This window comes from Heterocephalus glaber, unplaced genomic scaffold, assembly GCF_053883595.1.
Source record: "Heterocephalus glaber isolate CG9 unplaced genomic scaffold, H.glaber_assembly_v1.0 deba00000594, whole genome shotgun sequence".
Lineage (NCBI taxonomy): Eukaryota > Metazoa > Chordata > Mammalia > Rodentia > Bathyergidae > Heterocephalus > Heterocephalus glaber.
The window spans coordinates 32,115,087-32,140,841 of record NW_028258151.1 but is presented as its reverse complement, the minus strand read 5'-3'; the positions used below and the strand labels follow the sequence as shown (position 1 = coordinate 32,140,841).

The 25,755-nt window shown below is 56.8% G+C and overlaps 1 protein-coding gene across 4 annotated transcripts in view; it reads right to left on the bottom strand.

Moving 5' to 3' along the window:
* The window catches only part of Cd82 (CD82 molecule), a 33,719-nt gene extending 9,624 nt beyond the window's left edge, over window positions 1–24,095 (bottom strand). Inside the window, exons 1-3 of one of the 4 annotated variants that reach the window (XM_021264318.2) lie at window positions 23,911–24,095; window positions 6,448–6,516; window positions 1,975–2,057 (exon numbers count right to left, since the gene is read on the bottom strand). In XM_021264318.2, the coding sequence (XP_021119977.1) occupies window positions 1,975–2,037 (63 nt within the window). In that variant the 5' untranslated portion in view covers window positions 2,038–2,057; window positions 6,448–6,516; window positions 23,911–24,095. Of the gene's footprint in view, window positions 1–1,974; window positions 2,058–6,447; window positions 6,517–16,708; window positions 16,902–23,518; window positions 23,743–23,910 lie in introns of those variants that run through there. The other 3 variants (XM_087205647.1, XM_004851991.4, XM_021264319.2) reach the window with 3 other exon arrangements.
* Between the last annotated feature and the right edge of the window lie 1,660 nt (window positions 24,096–25,755).

The following is a 25,755-nucleotide window of genomic DNA, read 5'->3' as shown; positions in this document are numbered from 1 at the left end:
CCAGCCCCTAATATAATATGACATAAATCTGCTGATGACCTCCATGTCTTCCCTACACTTTTCACCATCTGTAGGTTGTTTGTATCTGGCATGGCATGTTACGTAAACAAGGGCCTCGCTGCATTGCTCGGAAAGTAATGGTATGAAAAATGTCTGTCCATACTCAGTGCAGACATAATTTCTTCAGTATATTTGAGCTGGGCATGGTGGCGCACACCTGTGATGTGTGCTGACGCAGGAGGCTGAGGCAGGAGGGCTGCCTGGAATTCAAGGCCAGCCTGAAATACATAGTGAGATCTTGTCTCCAAAACAAAACAATAAAAAACCCTGCAATCTGCACTTAGTTGGGTCAGCAGATATGGAAACTACGGACAGAAGGGGCTCCCTGAATGCATTTGTTGAAGGAGAGGCGAGTGAGTGCATTGTCTCCAGCATTCTGTGTGCCCCACCCTGAGGGTCCCTCTGAACCCAGCACAGGGGGCCCAGAAAGGAGCTGGGAGGAGGCCTGCTCTGTAGGGAGCAGGGACAGGAAGGGACCCCAACCAGACCACACCCGGCTTGCTGACCCTAACCCTGACCCTGACCCTAACTTGGGGTCCAGCATCTGTGCTCTGAACCCCAAGCTCTGGGTCTCCCAGGCAGAGTCTCCGTCCCAAGGCCCCGGGGCTATTCCATGTGGCTGCACCCCCACCCTGGCCAGGGACCAAGGGTCCACCAGGGCCAGCTTGGCTTCTATGCTGGACAGCTGCTCCCCAGAGGCCCGGCCAGAGCCTGACCACCAAGCAGGGGGAGCCCAGGGCGGACCCAGGCATGGTAGCCAGGAGGGAGCCTGGGTCAACAGATAGCAGAGAACACTGCCCAAGGCCTGACCCCACGGGTGTGTGTGTGCGAGAGTGTGCCAGCAATACTTTCTCAGCTTCTTTTTTTTTGAGACAGGGTTTCACTATCCAGTTCAGGCTGGCCTCAAACTCATTATGTAGCCCTAGCTGGCCTCAAACTCAGGCCGAGCCTCCTGCCTCAGGCTCCCAAGCACTGGGATTACAAGCATGTGCCACCACACCTAGCTGAGCAACACTTTTAAAACATGATGGGGGATTTAGAGTGATTCTTATCTTTATTTTCTAAATTTCCTATAATCCTTCCTAACTTGTAATGCACCTCCCATGCAATTCTTATCTGCTACAGAAAATTTCTACTCCAGAGAAGGATAAAAAATAAAATCTCAACCCGGGCGTGGTGTCGAATGCCAGCAATCCCAGCACTCGGGAGCCTAAGACAGGAGGTTCAACATTAGTTTGAGGCCAGCCTGGGTTACATAGCGAGCTCCTGTCTCAAAACAAACACACAAACAGAAATAAAATCTCAATTCCCAGGGACTCCTGAATGAACACTGAAATATTTTCTTCTCCTCTCAAAAATATTCATGTTTTTATGATTCTATGCATTTAAAAAATAGAATTGGATCATAATAAACATGGCGTTGTATGACCTGATTTTGAACAGTGTAGGGTGAACCGATGAGATGGAGAAGCCCCAGCCCCAACATGCTCAGGGCCATGAGGGCCCTGCAGGCTGACGCACCCCCATTTTGTACACACACACACACACACACACACACACACACACACGAATGCACACCAGAAGCAGCTTGGCAGCCCCAGGCAGAGCCAGGCAGTGCCAGGCCAGAGGGGAAAACTGAGGCCCCAGGAAAGCCAGCTCCAGGCCCGGCCCTCGTAGGCCGTGAGGGGTGTTTGGGAAAGTCGGGCTATGTGCTTACTGTGCCCCACCCCAGGCTCAGCCGCTGGGTGATGGGAGGGTCTGGGAAAGACTGCAATGTCTGCAGGGGGAGCTCCCCAACTGGGATGCTGTGGGGGAATCCTGCGCTGCCCAACCTTGGCCCCCAAGAGGACATCCACCACCAGCATCGCAGAAGGGCCCTGGGGCTTGGGGCTGTCAGCTTCAGACTGTACTTACGAAGAAGAGCAGGTTGAAGAGGAAGAGGAAATACTTGGTGACTTTGATGCAGGCCTCCCCCATGCTGCTGGGCCTGGAGCTCCCTGGGGAGAGGAGAGAAGATGGGGGGGTCAAGGCATGGGGCCAGGGGAGCCCACACTGGGAGCCCAAGCCCCAGATCATCTCAGTTTGCCCTCAGGAAGTGAGTCACCCTGTGCCTGGACCACAGAGGCTCAGAGGCCAGGTGACTGGTGCAAAGCCACAGCCAGGAAGCGTGGGCTCCGCAAAGCCTTGGCCCCCGCTCTAGGCAGCCAGGGTCAGAGTCAGCCACTCAGGGAACGGGACTCTGGGGGAGGCCTCATCCCTGCACTCCGGCTTTGGAACATCGTCCACATCACAAGGTCAGGAAGTTAGTGACGGCCTGAGGGAGACCCTGACATGAGGCCCGCATCTTGTTTTTCGCCCTGGCTTCTCAGAATGAAGGAAATAAGTATGCATTTAATAAACACAGAAAACCACAAATCAAACAAAAATTGTTATCGCACCCAGAGATAAAACCTTTCCTCATTTTAAGTAGCTACACTTCCTGTGTGCGTGTGTGTGTGTGTGTGTGTGTGTGTGTGTGTGTGTGTGTGTAGCCAATGGTTTTAAACCACACTGGGCTTATCCTGCACAGCCTGCTGTTTTCCTTCTACAACACAATCTCTGTCTGCTGACAAACTGTCTTACTACATAAATCTACATGCTCCTGCTAATTGGTACTTATTAACATTATGGGGTTTTTTTGGTACCGGAGATCGAACTCGGGTCCTTGCGGTTGCGAGGCAGGCGGCAGAACCACTGAGCTAAATCCCCGGCCCCTTTGTAACATTTTGAGGGTCATAGACTCCCCTAGAAAACTCACGTGTAGGTAGCATTATGCAGACAATTTCTGGAAGCCCAGTGATCTCAAGTTAAAACCCCAGATAGAGTTGGGCATGATGGCACACGCCTGTAATCCTAGCATTTGGGAGGCTGAGGCAGGAGGGTTGGTTCAAATTCTAGGCCAGCCTGGGCTATGTAGTGAGTGCAAGACCAGCCTGGACCACACTGCAAGACCCTGTCTCAAAAATGCAAAAACAGGGCCGGGGATTTGGGGATTTAGCTCAGTGGTTCTGGCGCCTGCCTCATAAGCACAAGGTCCGGAGTTCATCGCTGGTACAAAAAAAAAAAAGCAAAAATGAAAACTCCCAGACACAGGCAGTCGCAAAGTGTGTACAGTGCTCTAAGATGGGACACCTGGTGCTTTCTGAGTTTTCACAGTCACACAGGGTGACACCAGCTGCGCTGAGATGACACACAGCCTGGAGAAGGTCCCAGGAGAGGGGACAAGAGAAGCAAGCTGCCTCTGCTCCTCCCCGAGACTAGACAGCCGTGAAGGGAGTGAAGGGAGCAGCTGGCAGGACAGCTGGGCAGGGACAGCTGTCGGGACAGCGGTGGCCGGGGTAGGGGAGGCGCAGCCACAGGCAGGGGGTCAGGGAGCAGGGCAGCTGCCTCCCTTCCGGCGTTCACGCCGCCGTCTACTGAGGACCCCGCCCCTTCCGGCGGTGCCAGCGCGAGATCTTGCTCCTTCCTTGCTAACCAGGATCTCAGAAAGGCACTGGTGGGATGGCCAGGCTCCTTCATCCAGAGGTGCTCAGAGGGACCCTTGTTTGGGGACAGGGCGGCAGCTGGGAACCCGGTGGCCCCGGTCCCAGCCTGGGCAGCGCTGGCCCAAGTCTAGGCCAGGCAGGGGGCTGGCATTCCCCTAATAGTCCCGACCCAGGGGCAACTGCGGCTGTTCTCTTACCCACTCTCACTAAGCCCTCAGTACCCTGTGGGTAAACTGAGGCACTGAAGGTGAACGACTTGCCCCAGGTCACCAGGAGGTGGAGCAGCGAGGACCAAGCCAGGTCTCCTGGCACCACGCAAGATGCAGTGGTTCTCACGCTGAAACTGGAAGAGCAAGACGGCCCTTGAGTGGCAGGCGGCTCGGCCAATCAGGACAGGCCTTCAGGGGGGCGGTTGGGCAGCAGCGGCAGCTGGCAGCTGGCTGGGGTCCGGGACTAAGTCTCTCCCCTGCAGGTGTGGACGCGCCGGGCCGAGGAGACCCTGACGCTGGCTTTCTGGGGCCTGGGCTGTGTCCCAGCCCTGCCTTCCCTGGCCCGGGGGACGCGCCTCAGCCTGTCCTCACTGGGAGAAGTAAGGACTCAGCAAAGTGCAGCCTGCAGGCCAAACCCACCCTTGCCTGTGTCTCCCGCCCATCGTGAGCTAAGATCAGATTTTACACTTCTGAATATTAAAAAAAGAGGGAAAGGGCTGGGGATTTAGCTCAGTGGTTCCGCCACCTGCCTTGCAAACGCAAGGTTCCGAGTTTGATCCCCAGTACCAAAAAAAAAAAAAAAAAAGAGAGAGAGATTTTGTAACACAGGGAAATACTGTGAAATTGAAATTTCTGTGTCCATGGCCACACCCCCGGCCTACGACATTTCTCTGGGGCCCTGGTGTTGGGGGAGGAAGGGGGTCCGAGACAGTCTGCAGGGGGCAGCAAGGGGCAGGGTGCCCTGGGCGAGGGGCCTGTGGGGACAGAGGGACAGCAGTAGAGAGAAGCTGAGAGTCCGAGACAGGGCTCAGATCCAGCTGTGCCAGCGGGTGGCCCCAGGGAAGGGGCTGCTTGGCTGTCGCCTCCCTGTGGGGCGGGTCCTCCTGGCACCTGCTGCCATGGAGACAGCGAGGGCAGCGCCTGGCACCCCGCGGGCTCCGTGCGCCTGCCTGGTCGGTGTCTGTCGTCAGCGCCAGCTGGCTCGGTCCCTGCAGAAGTGAGGGACGAGTGTCTCGCCTACAGAATGTCCCTCGGTGCCCTCTCTAGTGTGCGCCTGCTGTATACAGCGGGGCGGGGCAGGGCTTTCCTGCTGGGGCTGTGTGGACTCTGATTACACCAGGGAAGCGTGAGGGCATCTCTTGGGGCGGCACGCATGGTCACCATCTCTAGGCAGCAAGAACTGAAATTGCCCGAATGTATCACTTGATGCTTGTACAGTCTGCTCGTACAGCACAACTATTTTGCTAATATTTTACCAACTCCTGCTCTTTTCTGATTCCTTGCCCCAGACATTACCTCCTCCAGGAGACCCCTCCTCCAGCCAGTCACCCTCATCCTGGACCCCAGGACACACGTTGGTGAGGGGCTTCCTTCTGGTATCACTGGCTCTGGGAGCAGCCCCCACAGCAGGCTCCAGCGAGAGACTGACTGCCCGGGTTCGAATGCAGGTCTGTCACCTCCAAGCTGCGTGATCTTGGGCGCATGACTGAACCCCTCTGAACCCCACTCTACCCCTCTGTGAAATGAGGAAGATAGAACCTATTATTCAGATGTTTCCAGACACTAAATTACAAAACGTGGGTAAAACGCCTGGCGTATGATCAGCTGTCAGCAAACGGCAGTTACTGTAACTCATCCTGCTCTAAAGTAATTTCTACTTGTTCATTGCCCACTGCACTGTGATGTCTGGAGAGGGAAGGCGACATGTTCCTCATGAGGACAAAGTAGGTGCTCGAAAAATGCTGCTGAATGAAAAATGAACAGGTAGGGGCCGGGGATTTAGCTCAGTGGCTATGGGCCTGCCTTGAAGCGCAAGGTCCTGAGTTCAGTCCCCGGTGCCACACACACACCACACACACACACAAAGAACTGGGTAGATAAATGGTGGAATGGATGAATAGATGGTGAGGTGTGACAGGATGGATAGATATATGGGGAGATAGATGGATGGGTCAATGGCAGGATGTTGGATGGAAGGATGGATGGGTAGATAGGTAGATGGATAGCTGGGTGGATGGATGGATTGGTGGATGGATGGATGGATGGAAAGATGGATGGGTAGATGGATAGGTGGGCGGGTGGATGGATGGATTGACAGACTGGTGGATAGGTAGGTAAATGGGTAGGTGGGGGTAGGTGGATGGTTGGATGGATGGATGGATGGCATGGCGAGGACAGGAGGGACTGCCACAAGGACAACAGGACTCTAGGTGCTCAGCCACCTGAAGGGAGTCGATACCCACTGTCCCTGAGTCAGCTGAGACTATGCTCAGGCCTCTTCTGTCCTCACCCAAGGGTGCTCTGCATGCAGGAGCTGCTGCCTGGCCTTCCCACCTCCCTGAGGCCCTCGGGTGCAGGAGGTAGGGTTGAGAAAGGCTGGCGACTCCTGAAGCTGCTTCTCTTCTGCCCCTCCCCATGAGTTCGCACCCTGGACAAGGCTTGCTTTGTCCCTCACCTGGGCGTGGAGGAGGAGCTCTCCAGCCTGGCCAAGACCCAGAGGTTCCTGAAAAGCCTTGGGCAGACCAAGGGGTGTGGGGACCGCGGTGCTTCTAGGCTGAGAGTCAGGAGGCACGGGCCGGGCCAGACCTCCACCCTGAGGGACAGCCTATGTGGCCTCTCCCGGTGACAGCCCCCCTCTGTCCCTGCCTCCTCACCTGTCCCGTGATGGGCAGTGCAGTGTTTTCCAGAGTGGCTCCTCAGAAGGCAAGTCCAGGAGAGAGGCACTGTTGGGGACAGAAGGCTGGGCTGTCACAGGGGTGGGAGCAGCTGGTCTCCTCCCTGAGTCACCCTGCATTAGACTTCCGGTTCATGAGATGCTCAGCACCAAACACACAGACAGTGCATCTCACTTCTGCACTTAATAGCTCCCAACACTTGGGGGCCCACACTTTAGATGTCGGGCTTTGGCAGGTCCCTGGGGGGCTCCAAGTGCAGGAGGGTGGGTCCAGGGAAGGGCACTGAAGGGCTGCTCCATCCCCAGAGTGCTCAGCCCAACACCTCAGAGCCTGGGTCCCCTCCTTCCAGCCCCACAGCCTGGAGGAACCCAGGCGCCCCACATCTGCGGCAGCCTGGACCAGAGCCACACCCTCGAGTCACAGGTTTCAGCCCTGCCCTCCCAGGCTCCTATCCTGGTGGCAGGGAGGACACCAGAAACACGGCATCTTGTTGCTCTCCGGACTGCTTCTCTACAGGTGATGCAGTCAACAACTTATTAGCTACAAAATCCAGCCTCAAAAGTTGGGTACAACAATGCAAGCCTGTAATCCCAGCATTCTGGAGGTGAGGCAGGAGGATCACTGTGAGTTTGAGGCCAGCCTGGCCTACATAGTGAGTTCAAGGCCAGCCTGAGCTACAGAGCAAGATCCAGTCTGAAAAAAAAAATCCAGACTCCTTATGTAGCTGATGGGCTGTTTGTGGTTTGCTCTGTCCCTCCTCCCTCTTGTCACTCCTGCCCCTTATACATGATCACTTAGTCTCTTCTCTATTGTCCCAGAACCCTTGGCTTCTGCCCACCTCAGGGCCTTTGCACTTGCCACTTCTCTGCCAGAATCAGTCCTCCTAGGGCTTCCCCTGTTGGCCTGGGCCCTCCTGTCTCCTGATTACACTCAGGCCTCACTGCCAGCTGCTCAGAGGAACCAGCCCCTGCCCAGCACCTGGCCCAGTCACCAGCAGAGGTCACCTGGCCTGTGTTTTGTTCATGGGTATCCACATGCCCTGCTAGGGAGCAGGCTCCCTGAGAGTAGGGGACACACCTGTCTCTGCCACCCTGCACCCCAGAGCCCTGAACACGCTTTGCCTATAGTAAGTACTTGGTGTGCAGGGTCGAACGAGGAGAGGGGTACTGGAGAGGTGGAGGCTGCTGGGAGGAGCAGAATCAGCTCCGATCCGCTCAGGAAGGCTCCGGACCTCAGGAAGCCAGTGCTGGCTGGCTGGGGGTGGGGCGGGTGGCTTCCTCCAGACTAGATCTAAATTTCCTGTTGCTCACAAAAGCTGGTGGGAGCTTTTCCTAAAAAATGCACCTGTGGCCGTTGTGTTCAGTCCTGTCCCAGGGTCGCAGCTGGCAAAGCCCCTCAGGCAGGGCCCCTATTCTGGATTTGCTGGGGGATCCCAGAGGTGCCTGAGCCCCGATGCCCTCAAGGAGCCTGGCTGGCCCTCAGTCCCCGCGTGGGGTACGGGTAGACCTGGTTTCCTGGTGTGCAGCACCTGGCAGGGGATCGGTCGGCTGGAAAATAGTGTCACCTGAAGCTCCGAGCCTCTGACCCACCCTTGACTCCCCGAGGGCTCAGGCTCGGGTCGTTTACCAATGCGGTGTCGCTGTGCCTGAGACCTGTGAGATCACTGCACTTTCTAAGGGGCCCAGAGACAGCGGGAGACCAAAGGTCACACAGCAAGCTGGGCCAAGCACCCCATGGAGCGCTGGAAAATTGGGGTGCACAGCTCTGTACCCCCACCCACTCCCCCGTCCTCCCTGGTGCTGGCTGCAGGCCCTCAGGAAAACCTGCAAAAGGACTTCCTGGCCAGTGACCCACCCTGCCCCACACCTGTGACGGTCACTGGCCACTAGGCCGGCGCACAGTGGGCTCAGTCCGCTGTGCCCTGGCCCTGTCCTCCCGTGTGGTCCCGCGTCCCCGTGCTTCAGCTCTCCCAGCTGTAAAGTGAGGCTGGGTGTGGTGATGCACGCCTATAATCCCAGTACTCAGGAGGCTGAGGCAGGATTGCCATGACTTCATAGTGAGCTCAGGGCCAGCCTGAACTACATAGTGAGACCCTGTCTCAAGAACAAACAAAACAAAAAACTCAGCTGTGAAATGAGCTTGACCATGGGTTACCTGGGGCCCAAAGGAGTTAGTGCATGTTAAGCGTCCTGCACTCAGTAAGCATTTATAAATGAGAGGAAAGAGGGCTGGGGGGCCGGGGTTTTAGCTCAGTGGTTCCGGTGCCTGCCTCGCAAGCTCAAGTTCCTGAGTTCAATCCCTGGTACCGAAAAAAAAAAAGTGTTGGGGTGATGACCCGGAAGCTGTTGATTTCCTGAGCTGTCTTCGGGCTTCCTGCAGCCCCAGGTGTGTTCCCGGTCCAGGGCTCCGAGCCAAGGATGCCTCCGCTGCTCCTGGGACAGGGTACAGGGAGGAAACCTCTGTCCTCTGCATGGCCAGGCCCTTTGTCCCCAGCTCTGGGCCGGGCCACAGGGACCGGCCAGCCGGGCTGGAACGCCTGGCATGGATCCGCGGCTGGGTGGGAAGTGGGAGGCGACAAGCGGGCCCACCCAGGCCGTGCACCTGTAAGCGGATGGTGACCACCGCCTCTCCGGACTTTGTCCTGACCCCGGTGGGAAGGGCTGGCCAGCCCCGTGTTTGTTTTCACATCTGACAGGTGGAGTATTTCCTGAAACCCCAGCCCAGTCTGAGCAGCTTTCTGACCTCCTGGTATCTTACTTTTCAATCTCTGGTCTCACGTTCTGTTGTTGTTGTTAAAAATCAAAAGAAAATAAAAACCACCGGTGTTACTCTGGGCCACAGGAGAAATGTGAGGCCACCAGGCCAGGCAGGATTGGGGGCTCGGGTTTCCCATAAGACCTAGTTTAATCCCAGCTCCTGGGTGATCTCGCCCAAGGCAGCTTCTCAGCCTCTCTGAGCTCCCGGATGCTGTGAGTTCGGAGATGCCAGGGGACCCCAGCTCACAGGGTCGATGAAGGACGGGCATGAGGTGTGGGAAGGGCTTTGGGGCAGAGGAGAGCACACCTCCACCTCCACCACCACCACCAAGGGCGGTAGAGACACGTCCAGTCGCGGGATTTGAGAGGTCCTTTCAATTCTCCATCACCAGCTGCCTCCCACACCTCTGCCTGCTGCTGGACTGGACAGCCCCAGCTCCTGGAAGACTGACTTCTGCTTCCTGTCCAGAAGGAAAGTCGGCTCCACCCATCCGGGCCAGGATGGTTCTTCCCCGTGGCTATGAGGCCCGAAGATGTAGTCCTGCTCAGATGCAGACCTGGAGCTACCGCCCTTCTGGGGAGTGTGTGTTCCTGTGTCTTGGGGAGCAGGGGGGATCGGTTAGAGCAGTTGGTGTTTCCCAGTCTGTTTCACATCATGACTCATGAAAAAATCAGGGTGAAGGTTTCAATGTTAAAAAAAAACGGGGCCAGGTATTTAGCTCTGGTTCCACTGCCTGCCTCGAGAGCACACGGTCCCGAGTTCGATCCCTAGTACCCCAGTACCAATCCCCACCCCCAAAAAACCCAGCTTATTGTTGAGTGTGGTGACGCACACACCTGTGATCCCAGCACTTGGGAGACTGAGGCAGGAGGATTGCCTTGAGTTCAAGGCCAGCCTGGGCTATGTAGTGAGTTTAATGCCAGCCTGAAAACACAGTGAGAACTTCTCTCAACAAAACAGACTTTTTGACAGTGAAAGACACATTGCCAAGAACGATGGGATCGGTGTATTCCAAGCAAGGGTAAGTTTTTTGAGGGGGATTAGTGGCAATATGTCTTTTATTGCAATACTTTTTTATTTAATCCATATTTTGTGATCATCCCTTGTTCATCAAATGTTTGCAGCAATTTCTGTCAAATAAAAACATCACAGTGTGTCCTCACCCACCTATTTCACCAGATCTGGCACCAAGTGACTTCTGGCTCTTCCCCAAAGTCAAAATGACCATGAAAGGTCAACGTTTTGAATGGACTCAGGACACCGAGGCAGCCAAGACAGTGCGACTAAAGACACTCATGAAAGAGGACTTCCAGAGCTGCTTCAGAACGTGACAACGGTGGGACCAGTGTGTTCAGAGTGAGGGGGGATTTTGAGAGGGATTCATGGCGATGTGTCTTTTAGGGAGATACATTTTTTTTTTTTGGTACTGGGAGTCGAACTCGGGTCCTTGCACTTGCACAGCAGACGTCGAAACCACTGAGCTAAATCCCTAGGGAGATACATTTTTAAAGTGTAAACATCCTCTGTATTTTGTGATCGTACTCCCTCTGTATTTGTTCAGCACACTGGGACAGACAGATAGGACGGGGCTTGGCCTGCAGTTTCTGGCCCAGGGTTCTGACCCCAGGGCTGCAGAGATAACCTTGCTCCTCAGACCTGTAACTCACTTGGCCACGCAGATGGGAGGCTGTAAATGAGGGACATTTAGGGACTATACAAGAGGCTGTCCGGGAGGGCCCAGATGCTAGAGACCATTATGACAGGACCCAGATTCCCAGGGGGGCTCTCAGGAGTCAGCTGCCTTTGGAGGCCCTCTTCCCAGCCCCACATCTGGAGCCAAAATAATAAATTGGATCACAGTGTGGACTCCGAATGGACAGAGACTTAAATTCCCATCTCATTTCTCAGAGCCGTGTGATCTTTGACAAGTTGCCTGGCTACTCTGCTCCAGGGTCCTATCCTGTAAAGTGGGCTATCAGGACTTGTCTAGGATGAAGCCGGAGTCAGCTCTCAGAGACCCGGGATGCAGGCAAGATGGGGACTGAGGAAACTCAGGTGCTGCAGGAAGGGGTCCCCTCTGCACTGGCAGGAGGGTGTGCAGACTGAGTCCCCTGGGGGGAGGGACAGACGCGTGGTTCCTACAGTCGGCCCCAGGAAGGCCACTCTCTCCGGGCGGCTGGAAGGCAGGATCAAAAGGAAGGGTGAAGAAGGTATCGCCATGTGCCTGCTTTCTTAACCAATCTTATCTCACCCCAAGTCCGAGCAGGACCAGGGCCTCAGAGGGTGGGGTACTGGCCCTGCTCATGCGGGCAACAGTGACCAGCCCAGCTCTGTGCCTGGCACCCTCTGACTCTGGCGTCCATGGCCCTGCTCACTTTGTGACAGTCAGGGAAGCAGGTATTCTGGGGGGAATGATGGGACTCCAAGTCTGTGGAGTCCATGTGGTCAGGGGTGGGACACAGCAGCCACAGGGTCAGCAAATACAGAGCACTTCAGAGCCCTGCCCTGACGGGCATGATGGAGCATGACTGCAATCCCAGCACTTGGGAGGCTTAGGCAGGAGGATTGCCACATGTTTGAGGCCAGCCAGGGTTACACAATGAGGCCAGCTGCGACCAAGGTGGACACAGAGGGCCAGGCCTCAACCAAGCTTAGAGCCTGAGGTGACCTCAAAGAGGACAGCATGCCCTCCTTGCAGTGAAGGGCTCTGGGGCTCAGCTGCCGCAGTGTTGTTCCTATCCTGAGCCACAGCCATCACAGCTCATGAGGCCCCCTGGTGGCCCAGTGCCAAGCTGGACACAGGAAATGGGTGGATGGAGCTGCCCCGTGGGGTCTGGAGCAGTGGAGCAGATACAGCAGCACGAGTATGGAACATCTGTGCAGTTACTGCACCTTGAGGCTCAGCCTATCCTTAGATGGCCTTAGAAGATGAGTTGGGCTTTGAATCCCATTTTACAGATGAAGCAACTGAGACCCAGACTAGTAAAGACACTTGGCCAAGGCCACACAGCTCACAGAGCCAGGAGTGGAAGACAGTGTGCCCTGAACCCTGTGCTTAACTGCACCACACCAAATGCTTAGAAACGCCGGGCATCCCACAGCCCGTGAGGCCCAGCCTGGTGAGATAGCTCCATAGCCCAGGCTCCAGGCTCCACCAACAGATGACACCTGCCCTGGCCAGGGCACAGGGACGGTGGCCCAGCCTCTGGGATGGAGGCTGGGTGCGGCCCCAGCAAGGCAATTACAGAGGAGGGGACTCTAAGCAGGGAGCCCACATAGTAGCAGGTTCCTGCCAACCTCCTCATGCCCACCGTGGGCACCAAGCTCAGGAAGTCCAAGCCATGGCAGCTGAAATACTACTTCCTCCAGAGTGCCTCTGCCCAGAACCCAGGCCCCCGGGGAGCTCAGCCTGGCACCCGCATAACGATGGGACTCAGGTGCACATGGGTTCCGGCCTGGCTCTGAGACCTCTTCTGTCACTGGACTGGCCAAGGCTCGAACTTCCTGCCTCCCCAGGTTTCAGGTCTCAGCGCTTGGAATTTAGAGGTGTTTGATAGGAGGAGTGACTGAGGGCCAGAGGCACAGCGCCCTTACACGGTCCACGGACCCTGAGCTGGTGGGAGCCCTCCCCAGCGGACACCCGCTCAGTGCCCCTGGACTAGGCCAGGAGGAGAGTTGGGCTGTGGCCTCTCTGCCTGCCCTGGCTCTTCTGAGCTCTGTGTGCCAGTCCTCTGTACTCTCCCTCTGCCCTGTGCTGGGACCAGTTCCCAGGCATGTGGACAGCCTGTGGACTTGAGGGGTCCAACCTGCCTGGACCCAAGCCTTGCCAGCCGTGGGAACATGCGGAGGGGAGAGAGGGGAGCGCCTGGGAGGCAAACCTGACAGGGATGGGGCTCCTGCCCTGTTGGTGGCCTTCCCCTCCCTCCTGCCCTGGAAGGAGGTGTGTCTGGCGATAAAGGGAACCTCACTGAGCTGATGGTATCACCATGAGAAGGTTCTGGGCTGGGGCCGGGTGTGGACAGAGCCAGGCAGGAAAGGCCTAGGTGCTACCAGCAGGGTCTGTGCTTCCAGGCCTGGGACACAAGTGGCCCCAAGTGTGAGAGTCAGGCAGGACTTCTTGCCCCAGGTCACAGGTGTGAGAGTCCCCCACAGGACACAGACCCAGCCTGAGCCTAGGCAGCTAGGACCCACAGGAAGCCTCGTCCTGGGCTTGAGCCAGCTGCAAGTCACCCAACCGGCTGAGCCAGTTTTCGGGGACAGACCCAGGACCCAGGCTCCCAGGAAGCCAGTGCTGGAGCTGGGCCTGTGGGAATGAAGAATGCTGGGGGTCTGAGCACAGACTCTCCATGCACAGGGTCCCCAGCAGAAGCCAGGGGCAGGAAGGGGGGGACCTGGGCCAGACTCTGTCCTCTACAACCACCAGGGCCTGGGTAGGTGCTGGACATAGCGACAGCCTGGACCCCATCTTTCTGTCCCAGGGTCTTCAGAGTAGGATCCCAGCACAGGATGGGTACCATTCCCGGGGTGCTGGGTACCTTGAACTGAGGACCCAGCAGCTCGACCAAGAGCCCTGGGTCCCCGAAGCTGAGGACAGAGGAGGCCTGAGTCCCTCCCCTACCTGGAGGAGGCCACCTGGGGAAGATGGCGGGCTCAGGGTGGGCCAGGTCCTGCTCTAGCACCTGGAGCTGGGGGTCCCCGGGCTGCCATTTGCAGCCCTGGCTTAGTAACAACGTCCTCCCTGTGGGTCCTGGGGTGCTGGGCAGCTTTTGGGGTTACGATGTGAGAAAATGCCTGCCACCCACGGCTATAAAGCAGAAGGCATCATTATGAGAACACCCAAGGAGGGGAGTGGCCTGCCCAGGGCCCTCAGCGGCAGCAGCAGAGGATGTGTGGAGCTAGGTCGCCCCAAGACAAGCCCAGGCCCCGGCACTGCAGGACCCTGAGGCCCAAGAGGGCTGCTCCTCTGCAGGGAGAGAGGTGAGCCAAGCTGTTCCCCCACACCCTAGCTCCCCAGGTCCAGGACCTGCTGCCACCCCAGCCCAAGGCCAGCCCCGGAGATTGGGACTGAGAGCCCTGCTCTGCCCCTTTCACTGTGAACTTGGGGAAGTCGGTTCAACTCCCCAGGCCCTCGGTTTCCCCCTCTGTGAAGCTTGGACAGAGGGGCTCGACTCAGGGAGGCCGACCTGACATCCTGACTGCCTCCCAAGGGCCCAGGGCAGGGCCTGGCACATGCTGCTGACCAGCAGACGAGACTCCCCTCCCACTGCAGTGCCTGCTGGGCAGAGCCCAGGCCTGGCAGGAGAAAGTTTCCAGTTTTCCAGAAACCTGCCTAGAACAGTAACTGGGAACATAACTGGCTGGAGAGCACGGATCTTGGAGCAGGGTCACGTTACTGAGCTGTCAGGGGAGCCAAACAAGATGGCGCAGGGCCCTGCCTGCGAGACAGAGCAGGCTTCGTCAGAACCCTCGTTTCCACTCTATAAGATGGGGCCGGCGACGGTCAGCTTGTCCTACACATCTACTTCCCGCTGCAAGGCAGGTGGTACAAGCCTGTATTCCTAGTGCTTGGAAGGCTGAGGCAGGAGGATCACTGAGTTTGAGACCAGCTTGGGCTACATAGTGAGTTCAAGGCCAGCCTGAACTTCATAGTAGGACCCTTTCTCAAAAAACAGATGTCCACAGTTTTCCAGGCCTATCCTGCAGGAGGGAAGGGAGGTGGGGCGAGTGGTGGAGGAGGTGCGTCTAGGCCTCACAGAATGAATCTCTGTTGAACCGGCCAAGGTTCCTACTGGCAGCGGCAGCAGGAGCTGAAATTTACCACAAGTCCCAGCCCCGCCCCTTTCTGCATCTCCAGCGGTTCTCAAAGTGCGGTCCCGAGGCATCTCCTGGGATCTCGGGTGAGAAATGAACATTCTCTGTCCCGCCCCACACCAGGAGAACCGGAAGCTCTGGGCAGGGGAGGCATTCCCAACCCTCCCGGTGACTCCGTCGTGGGTTGGAGTTCATTCGGAAACCACTGCACCAGCCCAGGACCCACTCCTCCTCGGGACAGACTCCCTCCCACGCGCTCATTCCCCACTCCCTGGTTTCCCGAGGGCTCCTGGGGAAAGAGGTGCTGCCAGGACAGGCCATGAAATAGTAAAGAGATCCCATGATTAGTTAATGATACCACAGGCTCCGAGAGACAAGAGGAGATGGGCAGGGGAGGAGGAGGGTCAACAGTCAGCCTCTAATTGCAGAGAAAAAACTCTGGTACCCGTGGTACCCTGTCTGTCTGTCTGTCCGTCCGTCCATCAGTCTGTGCCTCTTTCACAAACACACCCTCAAAGCCTGCCCCTTCCTCCTGTGAGTTCGCCAGCTAACACAAGGGCCTGGAGCTAAATTCAGGGGTGTGTTCCAGTGGCGAGCAGCCCTAGAGTGCAAAAAGCCCCTGGCTGCAGAGCCAGGTCTAGGGATTCCCCGCACAGCTTGGGAGAGCTAAGCACAAAATCCACAGACACCAAGGTGTCGCTATGGCATGGACACCAGGGAAGGGTGACAGCAGGCGAGCACCAAACCAGGTCACTGGGAGTCCCGGGCCCGGGGTGCGACACAGGGGGCTGGGAAAGACACGCTGGAAGGAGACTGAATCGCATGGAAAAATCTTTCCAGTACAGGCAATCTGGGGTGTAGGCACATTTTTTTTTTTTAAGCCAAAACACCAAACTGATCACAGTGGTTATCTCTGAGTGGTTATTTCCTCCTGCCTGTTTGTTCTTCGGCCTACAAAATTTTCCACGAAAACTTTCATTACTGATTAGAAAATTTGGGGGGAGGGGTTTGTGGCCACTGAGTTCAGATAGAAATGGAGTTCCTTTAAAAAAAATAAAAGCTGCAACATTTCTTTCCTGTGGCACAGCTTGCGGTCCCCTGCTCCAAGATTGAGCGTGGTCATAATAAGCAAGATCTAGATCGATAAGTGGGTGGATTTGCTCAAGTCCTATAGCAGAGTATCGAGCTGTCCAGAGAGGAAAAGTGGTGAGCTCTCCAAGCTTTTAAAGTATCCAGGCAGAGTCCGAATGTGGTTCTTGGGATCAGACTGGGCAGGTAGGTTAACTGAGTGAAGTAACTACAGATCTGCACACATCAAGATCCCGAGACTCTAGACACAACCCCTGATACTGCCTCAGAGGAACACCCTGAGCACCCGGTTGGTCGAGGCTGGGGTCAGTCTGGTCAGGGACCGCTCCCCTGGGCCCCTAGAGCTCCCGCAGCCCTGGGAGGCTCCTTCCCTCCAGACTGGGGAGGCAGAGTCCCTGTTATTTCTTTCACAGCAGTGGCAGGAGCAGTGTTGGCCCAAGGCCACCACCCTCACTGATGGCAAGCTGCCAGGACTCTGGTTCATTCTCACCCAGAGGTTCGCAGACCCTGCGAGGTGGGGCCAGCCCACGCCTAGGGAGCCCACGCAGTGCTGAGCCCTGGTCGCTCCCCACTTGCAACTTACCCGAAGTGTGACAACCACAGCGCCCTGCCACAAGGTCTCCGGACAACTCAGGGGCCCACGGCTCCTGTCTGCCAGCTGAGAGGTTCAGGCAGAGAGAAAGGGGAGCAGAGGGGCTTTGGGACATAAATGCCGTTGGGAATAGGGGAGGAGAAAGCTTCCCTGCCCCAGTTACAGGGTGTGTTCAGAGGCCCGGGTTGTGACCCAGAGTGCCCCAAGGCCCCCACGCCCACTCACTTGCTGTACAAATTCCAGAAAGAGCCACCCTCCCCCACGGAGTTTCTATTTTCTCTCTAAAGGATGACAAGTTATAGGTCCTACTGCAACATCATTCTCATAAACCAGCTCCTAAAACAGCGAGTGGGAGATGATTTTTCAATCATAGTATATGATTACTGTTATTATCAGGCACAACAAATTAACATTTACCCAGCGCCTCCTGCATACCAGGTATCACTGAAAGTGCCTTGTATGTGTAGGAACACATATTCCTTTCTCTGAGTGTTTCTCTGTTGAGGGACCTCTACCAGGTAACACCTTCAGCCTTGCTCCACCCCTTCTTTACTCCTGATGGGAGTCACACTGGGCATGCTCCACTGGGCCCCACCTCCTGCAGCTCAAGGCTTCTCCAGATCTCTAGAGTGACATTTCCTTTTGAGCTCCATGATATGCCATTTAACCATCACGGATGTATTGTTGTTATTACGGCCCTTAGTTCACAGATGGGAACAACGAGGCTCAGAGAGGCGATCTTGCAGCTGATTGCAGCAGCTACTGGAAAGCTTTCTAAACTCCTCCCAGCCCAGGGTGGGTCCCGCGTGCAGAGCTGGATTACCATCATATCTGACCTGTGCCCCAGGCCTGGGCCCTGAACACTCCCTGTGTTCTTCTGAGCCCTGGCAAATTGATATGCACTTCAAACCGACACTCCACCCTCCTTCGAAAATACAGGATTTATTAACAACAAAAATTCAATACGATCCCAAGTTGCCATAATATGTTTTTGCTTACATTGAATATAATAAGGATTTTAAAAATAGCTTTATGATTTGTGTGGGTTCTTTTGTTTTTCCCTGAGCATAAAGTCGATATGGGCTCACTGCAGAAGTTTCAGAAAATGGGGAAAAGAAAATAAAGTCTATAACCTGGTGTAATATACGTATTTATATGTATTCATCTACCTTTTGGCCTCATTGAACAGAGGGTGTGGGAGCAGCCCTGCAATGGTTCCCTGATCGAGGCTGGGACCTGCCGACCTCCTGTCCTCCTCCAAGGCTGGCCCCATGTGGATGAGGCCAGGCCCCAGGGGTCCTGTCACTGACAAGCCTGCAGCTGTTCGCTATGACACCATTCATCTGTCACCTACCAAAGCCAAGTACAGCAACCGCAGGGCAAGAGTTACAGTTTTTCAGCCCATGGGCTGTAACTTGCCCAAGATCACCTGGAAAGTAGAGGATGAGTAGAGACCCGAACCCAGGTACCCAGTCCCCAGACTCAGGCTGGTCACCAGGCTCTCCTGTCTCCAAAGTCTCACATCCTATGTCCCGTTAATGCCAAAGGCCCAACAATTTGTAATAGCTAAATTTTGGAAACAGCCCAAATGCCATCACTTGTCGAGTGGAAGATTTGGGTTTTTTTTTTTTATATATACAATGGACTACTACCCTGCCATAAAGAAGGATGAGCTTCAGACATTTATAGGTAAATGGATGGACCTGAGACCATACTCTTGAGTGAAATAAATCGGACACACATGTTTAAATACTGCATTGTTTTTCTGGTGTGAGAAACCAAAAGTGGAAATAAGGACCAAAATGTGTGCCGGACATTGAGAAATGGGAAGAAAATGTTCAAATGGGAAGGGGAACAGGGGAGGGGGGAGGGGGAATGGAAAGAAGGGACAAGAGAAAAAAGAAAATAGGAAGAAAAAATAGAAGCAAAGCTTTTGTAAAAAAGGAGGGGAAGGGGGTCAAAGGGAGGGGGGAATGGGGAAAAAAAAGAATTTGCACAGGTACAAATTCCCTTTGATGATGCATGTTATCATTATGTAGATCTAAAACGTACCAATACATGTTTTGCTTCAATAAAATCAGAAAACAAAAATCAATGGCCCAAAGAGTAGCACACACATAGCCCTCACTCTGTGGCAGGCACTGTGTGCTGTGTCTCAGGCGCACGTGGACCTGCTCGTATACAAGCATCCCTGTCCCTGAGTGCCCACAGGGGATACCAGCTCCATGGATTCTCAATCCCTTATAAAACGACACAGCATTTGCACATAAGCTACACACCTCCTCCCACATACTTGAGGCCACCCCTGGATTACTTATGATACCTAATATGATGCAAAGGCTATGCAAATCGTCATTGTACTGCATTTTTAGGGACTAATGACCACTTTAAGTCTGTCCACCTTCAGAAAAGAAGCAACTTTTTTCAAATATTTGGATCTGTGGTTCGTTGAATCTGCAGAAGCAAAACCCACAGATAATGAGAAGCAGCTGTAGCATTAAAGTCTCTCCTTCCGAGGTGCTGAAGCTGATAGAGTTAGAGGCTGGCCCGCCCGGGGTCACACTTGCTGGGCATCGGCAGCAGCGGAGAACGACCTCATGTCTACCCTGTGCATCTCCGTATCTGCCCAGAGCCTAGGCCATGCCAAGCTGGCACCCTCCTCACAGCAGGGGAGCCAGAGTGGGCCCCACAGGGGGCAGAAGCCTCCATGCAGGGTAAGAAGTCAGAGGGAGAAGGGTGCTGCCTAGTGGGGGTCTGGCGTGGGCATCTTGGGGGGCACCTTCCTGCCCCCAGCTGGAGCCCCTGCAAGGCCATCAGCACCCTCCACAGATACGGGAAGGCTCATTTTCTGGCTGAGTCAGGGTTCACTAAAGGCCACAGTGGCCCCCACGGGCGATGGAGGAAGTCGGCTGTTCCCCTCTCTGCAGGGGAAAGGCCAGGCAACACAGGGGACGCAGAAGCCCCAGCTGTCACAGGAGAGGCCAGGGGCCATTCCCGCCTTCCTGAGCCAGGTTCCAGGAGTGGGGTCCACAGGTCCTGCTTCCCAGCTTCATCCTTGCCAAGGTGTCACTGAGTATCCTGCACTGAGCCCAGTCCTGGCAAGGTTCCGGGAGCACAATCACTTATTCACTTAACTACCAGTTCCCCAGTGCCTGCTGGGCCAGGAATCCAGGACACAGAGTGGACAGGGAAGTCCCTGCCCAGGAGGGTTCCCGGAAGCACTCTGTCAGCCACAGAACAACAGCATCAAAGGGGAAGGTGACGTTCAGACCCACTTCCCCTCACTACTCAGCTTAGAGCCATGCTGACGAAAGCTGGCCATGCGGGAAGAGCAGGCAGCGTCACACGGCTGGAAGTGACCAGGGTCCTGGGGATGCACTTGTGTACGCTGGAGGGGCAGAAGGGCCTGGACACCAAGGACCCGAAGCGGCAGTCTCGTCCCAGAGGGGAACATCACCTCTCATTATCTGAGCATTTCCTGTGAGCCAGGAACAAGACTGCTAAGAGTCGCACGTGTACTTTTTTTACTGCACCCTCAGGACATGCCGTGAGGTCATTACCATTTTCATCCTCAACTTAGAGATCTGGAAACTGAGGCTCAGAAAGGGTCACATAAGCTGGGGGTAGTGGTGCACATGTGTAATCCCAGCACTCAGGAGGCTGACGCAGGAAAGTCACCGTGAGTTCAAGGCCAGCCTGGGCTACATAGTGAATTCAAAGCCAGCCTGAACTACATAGCAAGTCACTGTGTTCAAACAAACAAACAAACAAAAGAAAAGAAAAGAAAAGTTCACAGAGCTCGGAATAGGCAGAGCCAAGATTCTAGCTCCCAAGTGCGGTACTGGGCTGCCACACTAGCTGGTCCCCCAAAGACGGTGCCTCAGGAGGGGGCGAGGCAGGAGGAGGAGGGGCAGGATGAGTACTGCTCATCTGAGGGGAGCTGCCAGCCCGCTGTGTGAAGACAGCCTCACCCGTGCCCTATCTCACGCAGGACAGATCCTGGTCCTGGAGCCCCCCGAAAGCCACGTGAAGAATGGGGCATTGGCAGGGTTAGGGCAGGGCAGCCCAGTGAGGAGAAAGGACTCTTCTGCATCACCCAGTGTACACACAGCAGAGCTGGAACCGACTCCAAGAACCAGAACACAGGCCCCTTTGGCCCTCAGTTGCTTCTCTGTCAGCTCGGAGTGAATCAGCTGCTGACAGGAAGCCACCAGGGTGGGAGAACCCTGGCTGGGGGGGGGGGGGCTCAGGAGCAAGCTGCTCAAGGGATACCAGCTGGGCCCTCAGTGCGGGCGGGTGCTGGCTTTGCAGGCAGCATCAGGGGCCATGGCAAAGGGGAAGCACCGCACCCCACAGCACGGGCCCCTGTTCACCTCTGGGCTTCCCTCCAGCCCTCAGACCCAGCCTGCAGGAGGTGAAGCGGGTGGGCAGGCCTGTTCCTGCTGAGATCAGTCTCCCTCCTGCCTGCCTCTGGAGCCAGCTCAGGGTTGTCTGCTGTTCCCGAGCTTCCCATGGGGTGAAGGAAGTGGGTAAAATGGTTCGGTGCAGGAACGGAGCCTAAGCACCAGGTGGCCCCAGGGCTCCAAAGCAGAATCACCCACAGGGCTTGGGACTGCTTGGCTGTGCGCCAGGAGGGGCTCTCCAGTCTTCCAGGCTCAGGGTTGGGTCCCCATGGTGGAGGGGGACAGCCAGCAGCAGCTTCCTCCTCTAAGGGCTGAGCCCCACAGAGAGAGCAGAACAACAGAGGAACCTGAGGGAACCAAGGCCCGCCTGGTGAGACACGTGTGCCATGCTGGGTGCCTGATCAAGGCCAGGCCAGCCCTGCTTGGCTGGGACACTCCTCCCTCGGAGCTTCCTCTTCACCCAGCCGTGCAGACCCCTGCTGCCATCACCACAGCCATCGGCTCTCTAGCCCTGGACCGCTCGATCCCCACCCCAGCATACCTGGCACAGAGGGCCAGTCCCTGCTCCAAAACCTTCCATGACTCCTTGTTCTGCAACTCAAACGCAAACGTCTCGCCTTGGCGTTCGAGGTCCTGCCAAGCTGCTCCTACCCACCCACCATTCTCACTTTGCCCGCCCCGCAGTCCCAGACTTCACCTGGACTGGTCACCCAGCAGCTTCCTGAAGCCCCGGGACAGGCGAGCTCCTTCCCTCTGCAGAGTCATCTTCCTCTGCCGGAGGCGCAGTCTCCCCTCGGGCTGCCCAAAGTCTCCAGTCCTCAAGGCCCTGAAGACCCCTCAGCCCTCCCATCTCTTATCTGTGTGAGAGCCCTGGTGTCCTGTCGGATTAGTCCCCAGATGGAAAGCAGCCCGAGGGTGCAGCCCCACTGTCCTTCATCACAGAGGCAGGGCCGGTGAAGGGGGGGCTCCCATTAGCTGTTAATGGGCACGGTTGGCAGCGCACCCCACACACGGCACCACCTACTGAGCTCTCTCCCTCCCACTACACCAATCCTCATCTAGCGGCCCTGAAACCCTTGGACAGGCACCCGGCACCCACATCAATCCAAGCCCAGCCAGGACTGGGGAGCTCAGGCAGGCCGCTCAGGTCTCACCCCTCATGCCGGTCTTGCTTTCTCAAGTGTCTCACTGCCTCCCCTGCCCTACATCCACACGCACCCGTCTCTGTCAAGTGGCGCAGCCTTCGGTGGGTCTGTCCCACGGTCTTGCTGGGCTGGCACCAGGATGCGGCAGGGCATACTCCCCCGATCATGCAGGGGACAAACAGTACCTGTGTCCCTTGTGCCCAGCCCTGCTCAGATGGGCACCAGGCGCCCATGCTGCCCCTCACCTTTACCCCCAGCCAAGCATTCAGTGGAGTCCCTGGAGTCGGCCCCTGGGCAGTTCAGACCCATGAGAGCCCATCTGGCTCAGAGCCCTGCATGCGAGGGAGCTTCCCCAGCAGGGACACAGTGGGGACAGGGGAGCCCTCGCTGTAAGCATCTCAGGACAAGGGGAGAGGCAGTCTAGCTGGCTCACCTCTGTGCCCCCCGCTCTGTCTCGTGCCTAGCAGGTGTTCAGTAAATGGGTTTTGGTTTATTTTGTTGAAAACCCACCAACTTCAAACATTACACAAAACTCAGCCAGTCTCTGGTTCAGGTGACACTCCCCCAAACCCAAAGGAACGCAGCGATGTTGGTGGTATCACAAGATGAGGGGGGACTCAGCTTTCAGCCCCCCTCTGCACACACTCCTTCTCCCGCAGGAATTAACACACACATACACACATCCACACACCCCACGGTCCACATCGGAACAGCTGTTAAGAGGCCTCCCCAGGCGCAGGCAGGCACCTTGCTATGCACTGTGCATGCTTCATATGGCTGGTTGCTATGGTGTCAGGTTGTGTCCTTACTCACAGACCAGGAAACTGAGGTTAGAGGGGGAGGGGTGGGACCCAAGTCAGTTTGGTCCCAAAGCCCAAGCCCCTGACCACAGACCTAGTCTCCCAGCGGCCGTGGTTGGGGACAAGGCAGCCACTACCAACAGGGACGGACTCTTTGGCCTCCAGAGAGAACCCTGGGGCTGTCACAGGAGGCCCGGCCCGGACTTGACTCAGGGCCCAAGTTCCGTGAGAGTTTCCCTTTCCTCCCTCTTGCCCCACAAGAACTGCTCCTTCCTGCCCCCCACCCCCCGCAGCCCCTCAGCAGCTAGCTGGAAAAGCCCCGCTGAATTTCCACTGGAAGTCCCAGGACCCCCTGGGGAGGACAGCATGGAAGCTCCCTGCCTTGGGATCCTCTCCCTAGGGCTCATGGGGTCGAGTTCCCTCGAGGAACCAGTGTGATCTCTGAAGCAGTACCTTTGCTGAAGCCCCTTCTGCTCGGAGAGGAGATGTAGTGGAGCAGTGCAAATGACCTGGTGGCAGCGGTGGCTCAGCTGCGTGCCTCGGCTGCCAGCGATCACCTCTGGGCTCTCGGGTGCGCACCTAGCCCCACTTCCTCCTCCAGGAACCCGGGAGGCCCAGGGCCGGGCCGGGAGCGGGCCCGGCCCGGAGCCATGCAGCTGGTGCGTGGCGGGGAGGGAGAACCAGGGGCATCAGGACTCCGAGCCGATGCTCGGTCCCACCCACCAGCTGTCCTCATCTGTCACTTGTTGCAAGAAAGAAAGCGGCCGAGCGCGCTGCGGAAGTGGAGGCGAAAACTAACTTTGTTTGTGGAGCTCCCGCCGAGCTCTCCGGGACCCCTTTCTCACCTGCTGGCTCTGCTTTTTGCTCCGCGCTGCAAGCAAATTCGGCGTGGCGTAGCCGGTTCGCGCCCCGGACCAACTGCGCAGCCCTCGCTCCGGTCACTCCGCGGTCTCGGTCTCGGAGGCCGTCGGGGAACTCAACGGCTAGGGCCGGGGGCCGCTGGCCGGGCCCGCCCACCGAAGGGCCCGCCCCAGACTCTCCCCGCTCCCTATTGGAGGCAGCGTCGCTCCAACAATACCAGCCCCGCCCCCAGGGAGCCCAGCCCCGGTCACGCCCCCTCTGAGGCCCCGCCCTTCTATGGCCCTGTCCTCTACCGGGAGCCCGCCCTGTACTCTGCCCTGCATCGCGTGTCCCCCCACCACCACGCACGGCCCTAATAACGGTCCCGCCCCCACAGGCCTCCCTTTCCCTTCCCAGGCCGCTCCCAGGCCTCCGGGGCCCTGGCATCGTCCCCGCCTCCTGCCCTCTCTGCTGAAGTGACTCCTGCTCCCCATCCTGGCACCCTGATCTTGTGGGGCCCTGGCAGCCCCAGCTCAGGGCAGCAGGCCAGGGCCCCACGCCGCATTCCCGGGCTGGCGCATCCGGGTGCAGCCAGGAACGGCGTGGGAGCGGGTTGAGTTTCAAGTCCGGGACTGGATCAGGAGACAGCCTGGTGCTTTCCGCAAATACTAACAGCTACCATGCATTGACCCGGGCCAGGCTCCGGGCCAAGGCTGTGAAAGTACTGACCCCGGAGTTTCCACCCTCCTGGGACACTCATGTGGCCCCTATTTTATTGATGCGGCAACCCAAGGCTCAGAGTGGCAGCTGTCGTGGGCTGGGAGTCCCACGCTGGAGGTGGGGTGACAGCATCCAGCCCAAGCCCTGAATCACAGGCTTGGTGCTGCCCGGCCTGCCCGGGCTGGCCCCTGGACAAGTGGCCCGGGGCCAGAGCGATGGCGGAGCTGCCTGAGGCAGGGAGGCGGGCTCCAGCTAGCTCTGTCCCATGACCAGAAGTGGGCCAGAGCTAGGTGGGCTGCAGGAGACCCCCATGACTGTGCCCCACTGGGGACCAGCCTGGGGCAGGGTAGCTGGTGGCTGACCAGGGCCGAAGCCTGCACGGCCGCTGACGAAGCTCTTTCACCCCACTGTCTTACTGGCATCCCACAGACAGCCTGTGGGCAGGGTTGTGACCTAGCCTGCTTCTCATGGGTGCAGTAGGGCAGGAAGTCAGATTCCACCCTGCACAGCGGCTCTCGGAGCCTGGGTCCCAGTCATCTTCATTTATCTGGGAACTTGCTGGGCTGTGTGCTTCTCTGAATCCCAGACCTACCCAGTGAGAAACTGATGCTGGCAGTGAAACCCAGGGCCCTCAAACTAAGCTACATCCTGAGCCCTTTTTCCTTTTGAGACAGGGTCTCCTAAGAAGCCAGGTTGCCTAGGCTGGGCTAGAACTTGTGATCCTCCATACTGGAGTTTGACAGTCAGTGGTGAAGAAACGAGGGAAGTGTGAGAGTCACCCAGACCCAGGTAGCCTCCTGGTGGCCTTCCAGGGGTACTTAACCTCTCTGGAATGAGCTCTTTCAAGGGGAATAGGGGAACATCATTGTGGTGGCTGTCGGGGTTGAAAAGTGATGGTGCTCATGAAGTCTGGCACGCTGTTCGGACACTGCATGCTCAAGGAATGTTTTCTTTCCAGTAAAAAGTCTGCCAAGTCATGGAAGTGGGGCTGAGGAATCCTTTACACCCAGGAATGTCCTACTGGGTTGTCCTTCCCATGGAGGGGCAGCATCTGTCCCACAAGGACCAAGGTCCTAGCAAGCTCACCTAGGAAGCAGACTCTGCTTCTGGCCCAGGGACCACACTTGAGA